The 15,397-nt window shown below is 33.3% G+C and overlaps 1 protein-coding gene across 12 annotated transcripts in view; it reads right to left on the bottom strand.

Annotated features, from left to right (window-relative positions):
• LOC111045441 (multiple PDZ domain protein) overlaps positions 1 to 15,397 on the bottom strand; it is a 587,845-nt gene that overhangs the window by 45,029 nt on the left and 527,419 nt on the right. For all 12 annotated transcript variants that reach the window (XM_039420670.1, XM_039420673.1, XM_039420674.1 and 9 more), the window contains 2 exons: positions 11,590 to 11,691; positions 1,763 to 1,834 (listed from right to left, as the gene is read on the bottom strand). In XM_039420670.1, the coding sequence (XP_039276604.1) occupies positions 1,763 to 1,834; positions 11,590 to 11,691 (174 nt within the window). The remainder of the gene's footprint in view (positions 1 to 1,762; positions 1,835 to 11,589; positions 11,692 to 15,397) is intronic.

Raw genomic sequence — 15,397 nt, 5'->3', positions numbered from 1 at the left:
GACGATCGTTTCGACCTGTTGTATGTCTGACTAGTCTGATCGTTTCATCAGACTCGTCTGATGATGACCAACAACAGGTCGAAACGATCGTCACTACAAAAGTAAGTGTATTTTCACTTCAAAAGTGTTTTTTAAAATTCAAGTTTAATTTTAACAGTGAAAAAGTATGGAAATACAATAGAATAATGAATAAATTCAACTTAAAATGCTAGCGGAGAATAAAAGAGACCAGTGAAGCATAGAAGATAGGACATAGAATCTTAAAAATGATTACATCAAATTGCCAGAGTGGCAAATTGAGCAATTTATTCTCCCTCCTGTACCAAGTTCAATCAACCAATCAGATTCGTTCCCAGAGAGCTAATAGAAGGAACACTTCAAGTGTCATGGAGAACAAGCGGGCAATTTTCTTTTATTGAATTTTCAGTGCTCTACAAATTTCATTTGATGTTCATTCCAATTCAAATGATTCAAATAATTTTCGAGTGATTCATTGTACAGCGTGATTATATTAAAATCAAACAGTTTTTAGGCTGTGCCTGTCGATCCTCCACCAAATTATTCTAAAAAAAATTGTTTATCATTGATTGAAGTAGCAGTGCCCAATCAATTTTATAAATGCATTTCAATCTTCAACTTGGTGCCAACCTAACAAAGTCAACTCAACCTGACAAAATTATTAATTTAGTTACCAGAACAACTGTTTCGAAGAGGTACTCTCTCTAGATTATAGTTCTATATTAACATATGGTATGGACATTTCAATTATAATTTTAAGATATTGGGATGAGAAGAATATACATGCTAAAAGACGAACTTTAAACCCTTAAAAACCACCCTTAGAGTTAAAATATTGCCAAAAGATTTCTTAGTGCGCCTCTAAAAGGCCAACTGAATATACCTACCAAATTTGAACGTTTTTGGTTCGGTAGATTTTTAGTTTTGCGAGTGAGTGAGTGAGTCAGTGAGTGAGTGCCATTTCGCTTTTATATAAAATATATAGATAATTGGGTGAGAAAGCTTCTGAAGCCTAGATACGTTTTTAGGAGTTGAAGAAGAGAAAAACTATTAAAAAAGCAAAAATCAATCTCTCTTCCAAATGTTATTCTTTAATTTTTTAAACGAGCGTTAGTGAGTTCCTACTTTTGTCTCAAGGCCAAAATCGTTATCTGTCTGTTTAGTTAGATTAACAAATAGATATTTTTAGATATAAACAGTTGGATTTAGGATAATCACACTAGATAATTATTATTCTAATGAATGCATTAAGAATGGTAAATTATGTTATGTGACTCATTTATTTATTTATAATCAGAATGAAGGCGATTTTAATAATACATTTTTTAAATTGAGATTAAATATTTCGTTAATTATATTTCTGTATTGTTAAAAAAACGATCTGGCAATGCTGTGGAGGTAGAAAAGGATAGCGCTATCTGCTTTGTCGAATGATAGACAAGGCTAGCAACACCAATGCTATTCAAATACTGCCATTATAACGTGTACCTTAGTATAGATAACTAAAGCCAAATTAAATTACTGTACCCAGGTACCCAAGTTTCAAAACTATTCAATTGACATTACAGCAATCAAACTCAAATCACAACAATTGTTTTATGAAATATATTTTTGCGATCATAAAGACAGACATAATCAGAATGTAGGTGATTTGAATGATTTTATATCAAGCTATGAGGAGCGAAACCTTAATTTATAAATATTATTCTAATAGATGAATGAAGAATGATAAAAATATACTCACCGCATCGTAATTGGAACCAAGGAGCGAGTCCTTGTTAACAGCTAGTATCATGTCACCAACAACCAAGCCGGCCTAAAACACATCACAAGAAGAATAAGACTTGAGTGGCTGCACAATCAATAGACTAATCTAACACTAACTATTCACTCCAACACTAATCTAACACTATTCACGTTCACCTAACAAACCGACACGTCATTCAATGTCATGTTTGCCATTAGTGAATAGCAGGCTCATTACAACGACACTTCAAGCCATAATGAACTTACAATATGAATAATGCATAAGTCAAGAGAAACGCTGCAGCTCTATTGTATGTAATACACACAGCACAAGTTCTGGAAACAAGTATTGATAGTCGGCAAATTTGATTGCCTACATACCTACAAGAAAAGAAAAACGTTCAGTTCACAGTATTTATTGATCAAGGATTATCTACACAATTCATTCAGGGATATGAGGAGACTACAAATCCCTATAGATATAGGCCTACATGAGCATAGTGTTCTAATCTTTACAGTCTTTAAATAAAGACTCCCACCAGCGAGCAAGTTTTACTTTTGCTGGTGGTGCCATGGCGAATTATTGTTTTGTTAAGGAAAAAAATGTATTCTTATTCATAATAATCACTTGTTAAGAATTTTTAACGAAATTGTATTTTGTTTTTTATAGCAATAAATTTGATTTCATTTGATAGTATGAGAATGTTGAATTCTGATTGTTCACATGTTACAAACTGGCATAATGAAATGATTACTCTAATTTTATGAAGTACTAGCTTACCCGGCGAACTTCATACCGCCAAAAAGTCAATGTATCTCATGTCACACTTGACTTTATTTGGTGAATCATGAAATTTATCTATTTACAATCAATATTTTCATTCACATCTCAATACGGACTTCCTATGTGCTTAAAACTACCGTTTTAATACCAGTAAACAATTTTATCACAGAGTGTCGTGTTTATTACAGCTGGTGAGTTTAGATGCTAAATCATATTATCACAACATGATCTTCCCGTTCTACGTTAGCCGCTCGGCCGACAATTTTGAAAACAGGTCTGTAAAATGGATTATTATATAATATTATTAATTATTATTAGCCCTCCTATTAAAATTTCTGGTCAGAAACCATCCCCTATAAAAACTACTATATAAACTACAATAGTATACAGTAATTAGAATACGGTCGTCGCGCGGCTAGAATCGTACAGTCGTCGCTTAGGAATTGGACCTTAAGAATCAGTAAAACATTTATTTTTGACGTACTAAACCATAAATTATTCATTCATTCAGGGTATCAACAAAAAATCGTCAAATCTAGTTTTCTGGTATTCATGTAGATAATCCAAGAATCTGTACTGAAGACATACGAAACTAACAGAAAATACAAAATATTTCAAGAGTCTGAGCTTCAATTCTATGAATATCTTAAATGTACCGCATTCTTAAAAACGTTCACATTAACATATTTAGTACCTTTGTGAGTTATTTTACTCATTTTCTAGTTTTTATGGGAACAGAATTCATAATTTAGGTTGAATTTGGATTGTAAGATATCTCATTTTAATATTTTATTCTCCTTTCTAATTGGCATTTTGATCATTAAAAAAGTATACCGTATTCTTTGAATAATTGATTGCTTGATTCTTTATTGATTCATACATTAAGTACATCATCAAAATGATAAGGAGAGAAAAAATAAGGTATCCTTGTGCTATTCCTCTCCCAAATTTAGATAACATTTAAATTTTTGATAACATTATATCTTGCACGTCTTGCACGTGTTTCGATTTCAGAGTAGGCAACATAACTCAGCAGTAGCTAATAAAATAATTTATTCATTCATACTTTATAATATAATCGTATACATCGAAGGATAATGTCATGAGTATAGTGAGGTCCACGTTATAATGACAGTGGATGAAGATAGAAGAATAGCGATTCCGATTCTCTGCATTAATCAATCATATTTCTAATTTCTACACTGTCAAAAACATAATTGTCACCGTTGTGGACCTAGAAAAGGATAGTACCACCGGCTTTGTCGAATGATAGACAAGAATAGCAAAACCAAAGTTTTTGTGTAGTTGAGAAGTTGATATTGTGGTAATTATTCATATTGACAATTTCTTAGTCTTTTTTCATTCAAAACCAAAGTTGATCAAATACTGTCATTATAACGTGGACCTCACTATAGCATCATTTTCCTTTGTCAGTCATAATAAAATAATATGATTATGTTTGCATGATTGTCAGTTTAAAGAATACATTTCAATTTTCACTTCTTCTTGGTATATTCTCACTTAATCTGACAGACAACCATCTATCCTCAAAGTTATGGACTGATTACTTCTATTCTTGTGGATGTCCCAATTATATTATCTAATTGTACCTGAAAAAAATATTTCTACTAAAACAATTAAGCAATCATAGTTGACATTTCTACAACTATGAAACAATATTTTTAAACGTTTACTGTGGCTGCTTACATACCGTACTACATACAGAGAGTAACCTGGTGATGTTGAATCTATATAATATATATTAAAGTGAGTGATATGCACGCAACTAGCAACAACTAATTTGGATTGGGATTTAAAAATAAAATAGAGTGGATTTTTTGACAATTCCTCAAGTCTCTTCAACTAATTTGGAGAAGCTTCAGTTTCTGTCGTGTTATCATCAGTTTACTTCTGTATGTGAGCAGTCTTAAAATGTACCAAGGCACCAGCTTTTTTGAATAATGTTTGTTTTTAAGACCCGAACACACATACATTTGTATGAGACTCCTGTCATACAGCGTTCCGGTCCGACTCCGATTATACAGGCGGATGGCAGCGAAACAGATAATGGACTAGAATGCGGAAAGTCTCTCACCGTCATACAAACCCTTGTATTACCACCACCCCTTCACTCCACATAAAAATCGGGCATGAGTCGGATCGGAACGATGCATGGCAAAGTGTGTCCCAGCCTTAGCAATGAAATATCGGACATGAGTCGGGTCAGCCTTGATATGCAATCATACTAATATACAATCTGATGTTCTACAGTTTATTATTTAGAGAATCTATTTTGAATTCATCTCATCAGACCAATTTTTGCTTTGAAATCATGGACTTGTTTTACTCTTCTGAAATCTTTACACCTTTTCTGCTTGTATTCGAGAAAGTATAAATTCAACTCAGGAAACCACCAATTATTGAATTTGAGACTAGACACTTGTAATTGAGATAACGTCAGATGTAAATGAGAGTAGTCAATAGTATTTGAGAACACATCATAAATGTAATTTATTGAGAATAGTGAATTGTATTTGAGGAGTGTCAAATGTAAATGAGAAGATTTCAATTGAAAATAATAAAAACGATCACCTGATTTTTTTATCCCATTTATCAATTACAATTGACAACTTCTCAATTTAAAATGATAATTTCTGGAATTGAAATTATACTTTCTCAAATACAACTGGAAAAGGTGAAGTTATTCTAATCAATCATTCGATGTCATCGGTGTTTGATAATTTCGAATAATTATCCACTGTCTTCTTCTACTTCGTCAACCAGAATTTCTAGCCCAATCGCTTCCTTCAGACCATCAAGGTAAGTTAGATCCTTCAAATTACTTTCAATTTATTCATACATCAGGAGAAACTAGGTGAGTTTGTGAATTTCTCAAATCATTCTACTCAACAGTTAATGTCGATGTTTCTAAACATTCACATCTCCTCAAACACTAAAAATTCCCTTTGGTGCTTTGAAAGATCACTTATTTGATTTCCATGTGAAATTTTCAATTTTTCAAGGACGATGCTCTGGTCCTGATGAGAAATGATCATTCATAAACCAACAATTTTAGGCGAGTACAAATCCGTGGGAAGTAATTTCTCATGACTAACTTATAGCGGATTCTTTGGCAGCCACCCTTGTAATGATATAGCGGAGAAAACTGAGCTTATAAAAATGATTGGAGACAGTTTTGTCTGCTGGGACACTCAATTCAAACAAAACATTTTAATCGTCAAAACTTATCAAAGCATTTACCTCAAAGCTCCATCTCTCTTGCCAAATTAGATTCCTGTTCTTTTATGATCATTGCATTCGTCTGTATTCCAACATGCTTCCTTATTTATTCTTCTACATTGCATCAGAATGGTGGTTAAAGGTAGGCGCACACAGATCGTCATCGGACGGACGGCACGCATCGGGTGATTAGATTTGATGCATTGTTTTCAATTGAAGTGCGCATCCCTCTACGATGCGGATAGGTATGCGCAATCCAATTGAAAACAATACATCAAATCTAATCGTCCGATCTGTCCGATGCGTGGCATCCGTCCGATGACAATCTGTGTGCGCCTGCCTTTAAGGGGCACAATACATTTTTCTTCCTTTTTTTCAGGTTTATATAGATATTTTTGGCATACTCTACTGTAATTCGTACACATCTATTCTTCTTTCAAGTGACGGTAGAAATAAATCTGTTGTTCAAAATCTGTGATGCTGCTTAAACTCTACACTTAATTATTATAATCTAAGGGCCACTGCTAACAAATATGTAACCTATAACACTAATATTGAATGTATAAGGAGGCAGTTAATTAACATAGGTACTAAAAAAATAAACCTCATTCCAAATCACTTTCTCATGGACAATAAGATCAGCGGAAAAATTAAACTGGATATAAAAAACTGGACATACAGTAATTTCTTCTTCCATTTAGATAATATATGACTCGAGATTTCTGCTCCAGCATTGTTTTTTCATTTTTCAGTGGACTCGCTTACCTTTATTTTGAGTACCTATTCCTCTGTTTTCTTCCTTCCCCCCATTTCTCCCTTACCTTTTTCCCTCATTACTTCTCTTCTCTTCTTTGCCTGCCTATTACATGGGAAACCACAGTTGGCTAGGTATCTTCCTCTCTTTTTTTTCTCTCCTCCAACACACCCAACCACAAAGCCCATGGTTTTTTATATTTGTAACATTTTATTGTGTTTTATTTGTTTCAAATTCTTTGTAATTTGGGTTTGTCTTGTTATGTGTGTTTTTAATAAATTGAAAAAAAAAATTGAATGATGAAGTTTTGAATTTTTTATCAAATTATCTTGTTTTTCAAACCATATTATCTTTGTGTGTTACTGAAAATGATGTTTTTCATTCTGAATTCAAATATTATCTTGTTTTTCAAATCATATAATCTTTGTGTGTTACTGCAAATTATGTTTTTCATTTTCACTCATTCAAATACGCTTCCAATGGAGATCTGATCCAATGTCAGTAAATATGTCTGAAAAGATTGAACAGTTTGATTCTTGACTTCTAGTATTCCAAGAATGGTATCGATAAAACCAAATTCAAAATTTAAAATGTAAAATTTCTTCATTTTTATTATTTTTAAAAAAGATCATGAAGCTTATTCATGTTTTATGTTAGACGGAGTCCGCTTCAGCTCAGTTACTGTGTCTCCAATCTCTATCTCCATAATCTTTCCCATCAAGAGATCGAGTTGACGACTGCTGCCATGCTGTCATGAACACACCATAGGAGGCTTCACAAGCAGACTGATGCTACCTTAAATCTGCCTTCGAAATGATTTCTCTGTAGTGGTACTCCACCCCAACCCAACATTATACTTTCTACAGTATGACATTCTTCTGCTTGTTTATAGAGACCAAAATATTATAATTGAGAAGAAGAGAATAAATTATAATTGAGATGCGAAGACTCAATTATAATTCAGATGCACAATAGTCATTGCAATTGAAAGATACAAATTTGTTTCCTTTTCAATGTATATTGAAAGTTGCATTTCTCTCACATTTTAAACCGAAATCTGTAAAATTAGCCTTTGTCAGAGCGCTCTCCATTCACTTCATTTACAATATTAACTTTATTCATTCATGCATACAATAAGTTCATCATCAAAATGATAGGGAGAGCAAAGATAAGGTAACCTTGTGCTATTCCTCTCTTAAATTTGGATAAGGTTACACATAGTACGAAATAGGTTAAGTCTTGTAGTTCTTCACAATACAAAAATTTCAATCATTAAATATGTTCACAATAGTTATTTGTGCAACTAGTGCGCAAAGTGCCACTTTGCTGCACCGAAAGAAACGTTTACGCACGAGCCGTAGGCGAGTGCGGAATGATGGTTTCTTGAGTGCAGCAAAGAAACTTTGCGCACGTATTGCACATTAAATTTTTCCTACAGTTACCATAGAATGTGAAAAGTCAGCAATAGACGGTGAACATGTCCTATACCAAATAAAATGTTTGTTTGTGTAAATCTTTAGTATTTTTAATGTTGATAATAAATATTGCAACCATTCCACAACAGAATTGTTCCAAATTCAGTGTAAATGATAATAGAATGAATATTAAAACGTTATATGAGATTCAATTATAATGATACTTTATCTACAAGAAGTCATCAGCAAGTGTAGAAAAGGCCATATCACTTGTCTGGATATGTTTTTGAGCCTTTAATGAGCCTCACAAACGTTATACTTCACCCGTGACTAACAGTTTAATATTCTTCTATCCGAAAACACAAAAGTTTTGCAGCAAAACTTTGCTTATACTTATACGGTGCCCATTGATTTGTTTTATTGATTAATTTGTCTATGTGATCAAAGCTGTAAGCTTATGTTTTAATTTTTCTATTAATGTAAATAAATAAATAAGCTAATATGCCAAGGACTGATTAAGGATTAGGCTAGTGATCAGCCCTCAGGACAGACTTAAGTCTAACCTGACCAATCTATGAAATTTTCATGTGTACTATTTATTCCAGTTCCAAATATCCTCAAGTTTGAGTCTGAATGATATATTATACTGTATATTAGTGTAAAAATATAGTTTCAGCTTGTTTTATTTTTTGTAAATACATGAGTAAACTTGTCAATAATTAGATCTTTCTGCTTTTCTGGCCAAGCGCTCAGTAGCCTACCGCATGTAACGTAGGTATATGCCCCAGTAAGGTTATACTGCATTCTTTAAAACGTGATTAAATTATATTATATAGACAGTACATTTACCTGAAATGCTGAACTTCAATCATTCAAGTCACTGTTGAGTAAACAGGATATTATTGTAAATCCAGTGTTTTTGATTACGGGATTTAATGAGCTCTATTCTGTATTCTGAATTGAATTCTGCTTCTTATTCATCAACGGCATTCATTGAAGTTGTTCTACGAAAATGTGAGTAGATATTTTACGGGGAGTTGAAAAACTGAATAACTTTTTTTGAAGTGTAAATATTTATGTTTCAAACCTAATGGATACATTATTGTTTTGAAAATATAACAATCACAGCTTTAGTATCACTAACACGAGTAACCTAACCACAAAAGTAAATAAAGCTATAAAAATACTTGATTCCTTGATCATAAAAATGGTCGATAAATATTTCCAATGTATTCCAGTTGCAAAAAATAGGCATCTCACACATAAAAAATCGTTTATGATAACTTGAATAGAAATAAAATACTGATATTGAATACTATCAAAACTTCTTGTTTATTTACTGTTCATTAACCAATATCTCACGGTAATAATCAGCTGTTTTACAAAAATTTCCAGCCATCAAAATATTCAGGTTTACCAACATTTCTTTTACTTTGCCGCACTCTACCGTCATAAAGCATGTTAACTATTTTGTGTTGTTATGTTGCAAATTTGGAGTGCGGCAAAGTACTTTGCCGCACTCAAATCTACATTCCCGCACTGGGTGTGGGAATAAGGTATTTTGCGTACTATAATTGATGCGGGAATGAGCACTTTTTCGGGTAACTGTAGGAAAAGTAGATTTTCATATTTAGATTCTTCGAAACCAAAAATAGAACGAGTATTCCATATTATTATCACTAAAATAGGAAAGATTCCTTAAAATAGTAAAGAAGATAGTTGTCAATAAGTAATTAGAAACAGATAGTCGATTAGTCAATAATTTAGTATCCGTAGATGGATTCTCCTATCTCTAAATCTGTAATGAATTTCCCAAAATTTTCCATTCTCAATTCTTATCCGATTTCGTTGTCACATCTACATTTCAATTAATGAGAAGTCTTTAAAGAGTAAGAAAGTCTTGTGATATATTATTTGATACAATATCAAAATGTTCATAACAAGATAGTTTTTTAATGGGAAAGATAATTTCACATCAAAACTTGTATTTGAAGCAGTAAATTCGCTTCCATGATAGTGCAATATAAAATCATAGAGAAAAGTTAGCATAAGAAGATATCCCATGGTTGCTCATGTTCCAAATTTCACTCTCAAGTCCTTGTAGTTCTTTTTCGTGAAGCTATGTGACGCAGGTATTCTCTCATACTATGCCGTTCTTACACTCTCACCCGGCCAAAAAAGTAGTCGACAGTAATCGGCTTTAAATTTAGAGCATAAATATGATGGGATATCTTATATCTTTTCTCTAATGATAGAACGTACATTTTGAATTCATAACTCGGTGTACTCGTATAATATTCCACAACAAAGCTCTCAATTCATATCGGAGCGATATGGTATTACAGCAATTGAAATAAATCTTTCATGAATATTTATTGAATGAATTCAGTGAAGGGGCACGTTCCGCTATTGAATTCTCAATGCAACGACACCAGATGTTCATTTTTGAGCACAGCTTTCTGTTCCCACATCATATACAGTAAACTCGAGCCTACACGGATAAAAAAGCCTTTTTCTAAGCATAACCACACACAGTCTTTCATTTTTCGCGTACTTTTTCAACTTTCATGGGGATAATCTTCGTTGCGCCCCAACAGTGAAGAACCACTTTTGAATTCCTTCTGAGTGATACGTCTCTGCAGCTTAGGCTACCTAACTTATTCTGCTACGGATTCAGAAAAAAAAACATTCTTAGAACATTGTATCTTTATTTTTTCAGCTTCGCTGTACAGTTCCGTTTCAAAAATAAAATAATCTACTCTCTCAACTTCAACAAAAAAAGTTTCTCTTGAAAAATCGACTATTAGTTTAAACTAGAATTTAGTTCTATTTAGATAAGTTGACAGGATTGATTTGAGATATTGAAATGATCTTTCGAGACTATTGTTCCCCAAATGGGAACAATGATTTTTCAGGTGCCTGAGAACTTTTAGTGATTAGAATTGATGAAAAGGTGTTTATTAGTGGTGTATCAATCTATATTGATAGGACATAAATTACACACGTATGGGCTAATCGATAAAACTTCTTATACCAATATGTATAAGAGTTCTGTCCTACAGATCAATTGATTTTAGTAAATGATGTAAAGTGAATCTAGCATTTAGATGGCCCGACATGAAATAGTATTTCAGAATAAGTTCTTGTTCCTAATAATTTTAGTAAAAATAATTGCATTCAGAAATACTCATTCTAACTTAATTATATTTGGTCGATCCGCCATCAAATTACCAATAAGGCTACTATTAATTGTCAAGGAATAAAGAAAAATTCAAGTACCCTTTATTTTAAATTTTTCATCATTCATGTAATTTTCATTAAGCATCATTCATGAAGCATTTTGAGAGTAAAAAATTATAAAAAGGGTACTTAGATTTTTTATTTTCATTTCTTGATCAATTCAACTGTTTTAAAATAACTAACAATAGTTTGGTTTTTGTACGATAGCCATGAATGGCTAACGTTATTTGGTTTCTGGTTTTGGGTAATTTGGTTTTTGTATGAGAAAAATACTTATACTAAAGTATACGTATACTTTGGTATACGTATATTCTAAGAAAGTTTACTTTGATTACAATTGATGTGCAATTATTGTATAAATTACGAATTATATATTGAATAAAGATTCTGACCTGTTCAGCTGCACTGCCCTCCTGAATGTCTGATATGAAAATGCCTTGCCCCACCTCGGTGTGGCGACCCTCTATTATCATGATCCCGAGACCCTGTCCAGTCTGAAAGAAACCAGAAAATCATCAATTCACTAACACTCCATATTTAAACAACTTCATAAGTTTCAATTTATGGAAGGATTCATACATAATTATAAAAAGTATTACATCGATGAATAATTACTTCATATTCAAACAGCATTAGGTGTTTCAATTCGTGTAAGGATTCATAAATAATATAAAATTAGTAACAAAAGGTTTTCAAGAATATAAATCCAAGTGACCCAACTAACGTTCTATGTTGTTGGGAAGGTAATGTTGTGATAAATATCCATATCAAATGAAAACGACATGATATCGTCAAAACCACTAATAATCCAGTGGTTTTCAAGTAATTTCATCTGATATTGACCCAACTCCTCTCCCTGATGATTTTGATTTCTACATCACTTGTGGTAATCGAATTTTTATTGGATGACGATGAATATATTATTAGACTTCATCTTACTACATAAGGCCCAATACACACTGAAGTGAGGTGGCGGTGTCGAGGCGCTGACTTGGCACTGACTTTTCACCACTTCTATGCCACTCCTATAGTTATTTGTGCAACTAGTGCGCAAAGTGACACTTTGCTGCACCGAAAGAAACGTTTACGCCCGAGCCGTAGGCGAGGGCGGAATGGTTTCTTGAGTGCAGCAGAGGAACTTTGCGCACGTATTTCACATTAAGTTTTTCCTACAGTTACCATTGAATATGAAAAGTGGCTAATTATGGGTAAAATTGCCTGAAATCCATCAAATGTTTTTCTGTGTAATTTTATTATTGATAAAAACCTTAATTTATTGTCAAATTGAATAAAAATGTTGTCCTTGGTTATAATATCTAATACTAATAATTAGCGCGTTGTGCTTGGTTGCACCTCTGCTCACTATAGCAGCCCAGTCACTGTTACCAACTTCATTTTGATTTTGCTGCACTGTTGCTCCATATAACCTACTAAGTATTTTGCGTTGCCATGTTGAAAATCTGGAGTGCAGAAAAATTTTTCCCGCACTAGAGCGGAAAAGTGATTCTTTGCGTTCTGTAATCAGTGCAGCAATGGCCACTTTTCAAAGTAACTGTAGGAAAAATAATAAACATATGGTCCAATGCAAACTGGAGTAGCGTTTCGCCAATCCACTTCATGAAAGCTCATCGAATATCCATCTAGCTGTTTACCCTGTTGTCAATATTTGCAGTAGCAGAAGTCTTCGGGGTGATTTACAGCATTTAATTGGGATTTTCGTTTAATAATAATTATTCATTAATTAGCATTTGAGCAAATGAACTTCCATTTCATTTCCATCTGTAAGCCACTTCTGTTTGCATTGAACCTTATGTTTGTATGGAAGCACAGAATACAAAAGCTTATGGAAGCACATTATAAAAGTTTTCTCTGATGGAAGCTATAAAAGTCACCGCCTCGTCACTTCGGTGTGAATTGGGCCTTAGAGGGTATTTTTCGAGAAACAAATAAGAGGAGAAAAAATCACGATCAAGTTCAAATGTTCGACCAATAATTATGGGATTTGTAAACGTTCTGAACCAACCCAGAAATCAGATTTCATTGATGAGGTGATAAGATTGCTTCAAAAGCTACTTGATACGATTCCGAAAACATGACATCCTGAAGAGATCAGGAGCACGGAATAAGGAAACCATGGTGTTCTCTACTCCGTGTCAGGAGCCTGTAGCATTGCTTTTGAGAATAGAAATAACTAACATTGAAGTTTACAATTTCACGTGGACCAATTCAAAATCCAGCTCAAGTCAGTTTCACACACATAGGATTTTGGACGTTCGATTTTTTCCGTCCTTATAAATTCTACCAGATTGAATGGAACTTGACAAACACATGATATGTTCAGAAACAAAATATTATGCGCTTGACAATTTATGCTCAATCTAATAGAATTTATAGGGATGGCAAAAAATCAGACGTCTAAAAATCGATGTGTGTGTAACTGGCATTACACAAGCCCTCGAATATTTTTCGTTACATATTTCTATCCAGTTTACTAGTGATATATCAATAATATCAAGTAAACAAGTCATCGGCGTTACTATCCTCGTATAACGAGGGAGCCTTCAACTACATTACAGGGCTCAGAAATTTTATAAACTCTTTTCAAATGTTATAAACCACTCTCTCCAATGGATGAAATTGATTTTTTACTAATCTAGAAATAGATTATCCTATGATTAGTAGGTTATAGTTGAAAACTGTTTATTCGACACTTATCTCCACAAATAGATTCAATACATAAAAATTTAATTTCGAAAAATAATATACATCCATGGATACTATAATGTGGAGATAATTGAAACATCAACTAAAATGATCAATTCTATTAATAAGTATCACAGAATACGACAAATATAAAATACATGCAGATAACATCAATTCAGAGCAATCAGATTAGTTCCAATCCAATTCATAACAATATTTGAAAAAATGAAAACAGTAAGTTACTCAGAATCATGGCATTAAAAGCAAAATCCTCAACAATTCAACACATAACTAAACCTTATCCTACGGAGTTTAAAAATTTATGCGAACATTTGTGGTATGTACAATGAGTTTGAACTAAATTTCATTCTAAAGACGTGTCCACACTGAACAAATGTTCGACATACATGTTCGGCAAACATGTTTGTTGAAAGGCTCAGGGAGAAACATTTTAAAAAGTTGGGACAATCGTTGTTTGTCAAACAAAAAATTACTGTTTCCCAAACATTTTCAGTGTTAATAAAACCTGTTCTCCCCGCTTACAAATGTTTTGTTTGGTGAAGCGTCCACACTGGCCACGGGCAAACATTGTTCGTCAAACATAAATTTGCCCAAACTGTTTCAACAAAAATGCTCGTCGAACATTTGTTCAGTGTGGACACGGCTTGGACTGGATTGAATGAGGACTTCCTATATACCGGACCTGCGCCGACAAAAAAAAATGGCGGCCTTAGGTGGTGGCCTGCATTGATATTTTAAATGGGAACTAAACAAACTAAGATTTCGACGAACTGAGACGCTCTCTAACAGCTGATTAGTGATTTTTTCTCAGTAGGAATTCCTATAAGACCACCACATATGGCGGCCATTTTTTTTAGGCTCAGGTCCGGTAGTATATAGGAGGTCCTGATTGAATCCATATCAAGTCTCGTTCGTTACATTGGCCCATATGAATAAAACCAGAGCAAATGCTCATGAGCAAGAGCATGGAGCATAAGGTTTTGCTCATGAGCAAAAGGTAGAAGCAAAAGCATTTGCTCATTTTTATATGAATAAGCTTTACCTTATACTCTTACCTTATGCTCCTGAACTCTGGAGCAAATGCTCACGTATTTTAAAGATTTTTCATCAGCTGATTCGCTTTTGTAGCCTTACTTTGTTTTTATAGCTCACGGAAGCGCTAAATATGCAAGAAGGGTGTACCGCTTGTGTTTGCGTCGTCTGCTCTGTTTTCTATTTATGAATAGAGTTTTAGGTTAGTTAAGTTTAAAATTTTGAAATAATAGCGTGAAAAAATGTCATCTCTATAATAATTTACAGCATATTCTTATAATATCAATAGCCTTCTTATAATCGTCTACACTCTCATCTTCTTAAATGCCTATTTCCTATTTTGTGATGGCTATCTTTATAACATGTAGCTATGTTCTGTATTTATTCTTTTGTAGGGATAATGGTGATAAGTATCATGGTTGCATCTAAAAAGAGTTTTATAGT

The sequence above is a fragment of the Nilaparvata lugens genome, chromosome 2 (assembly GCF_014356525.2).
Source record: "Nilaparvata lugens isolate BPH chromosome 2, ASM1435652v1, whole genome shotgun sequence".
NCBI classification, from domain to species: Eukaryota; Metazoa; Arthropoda; class Insecta; order Hemiptera; family Delphacidae; genus Nilaparvata; species Nilaparvata lugens.
Note: the sequence above shows the minus strand (reverse complement) of the source record. Positions and strands in the feature narration are given on the sequence as shown.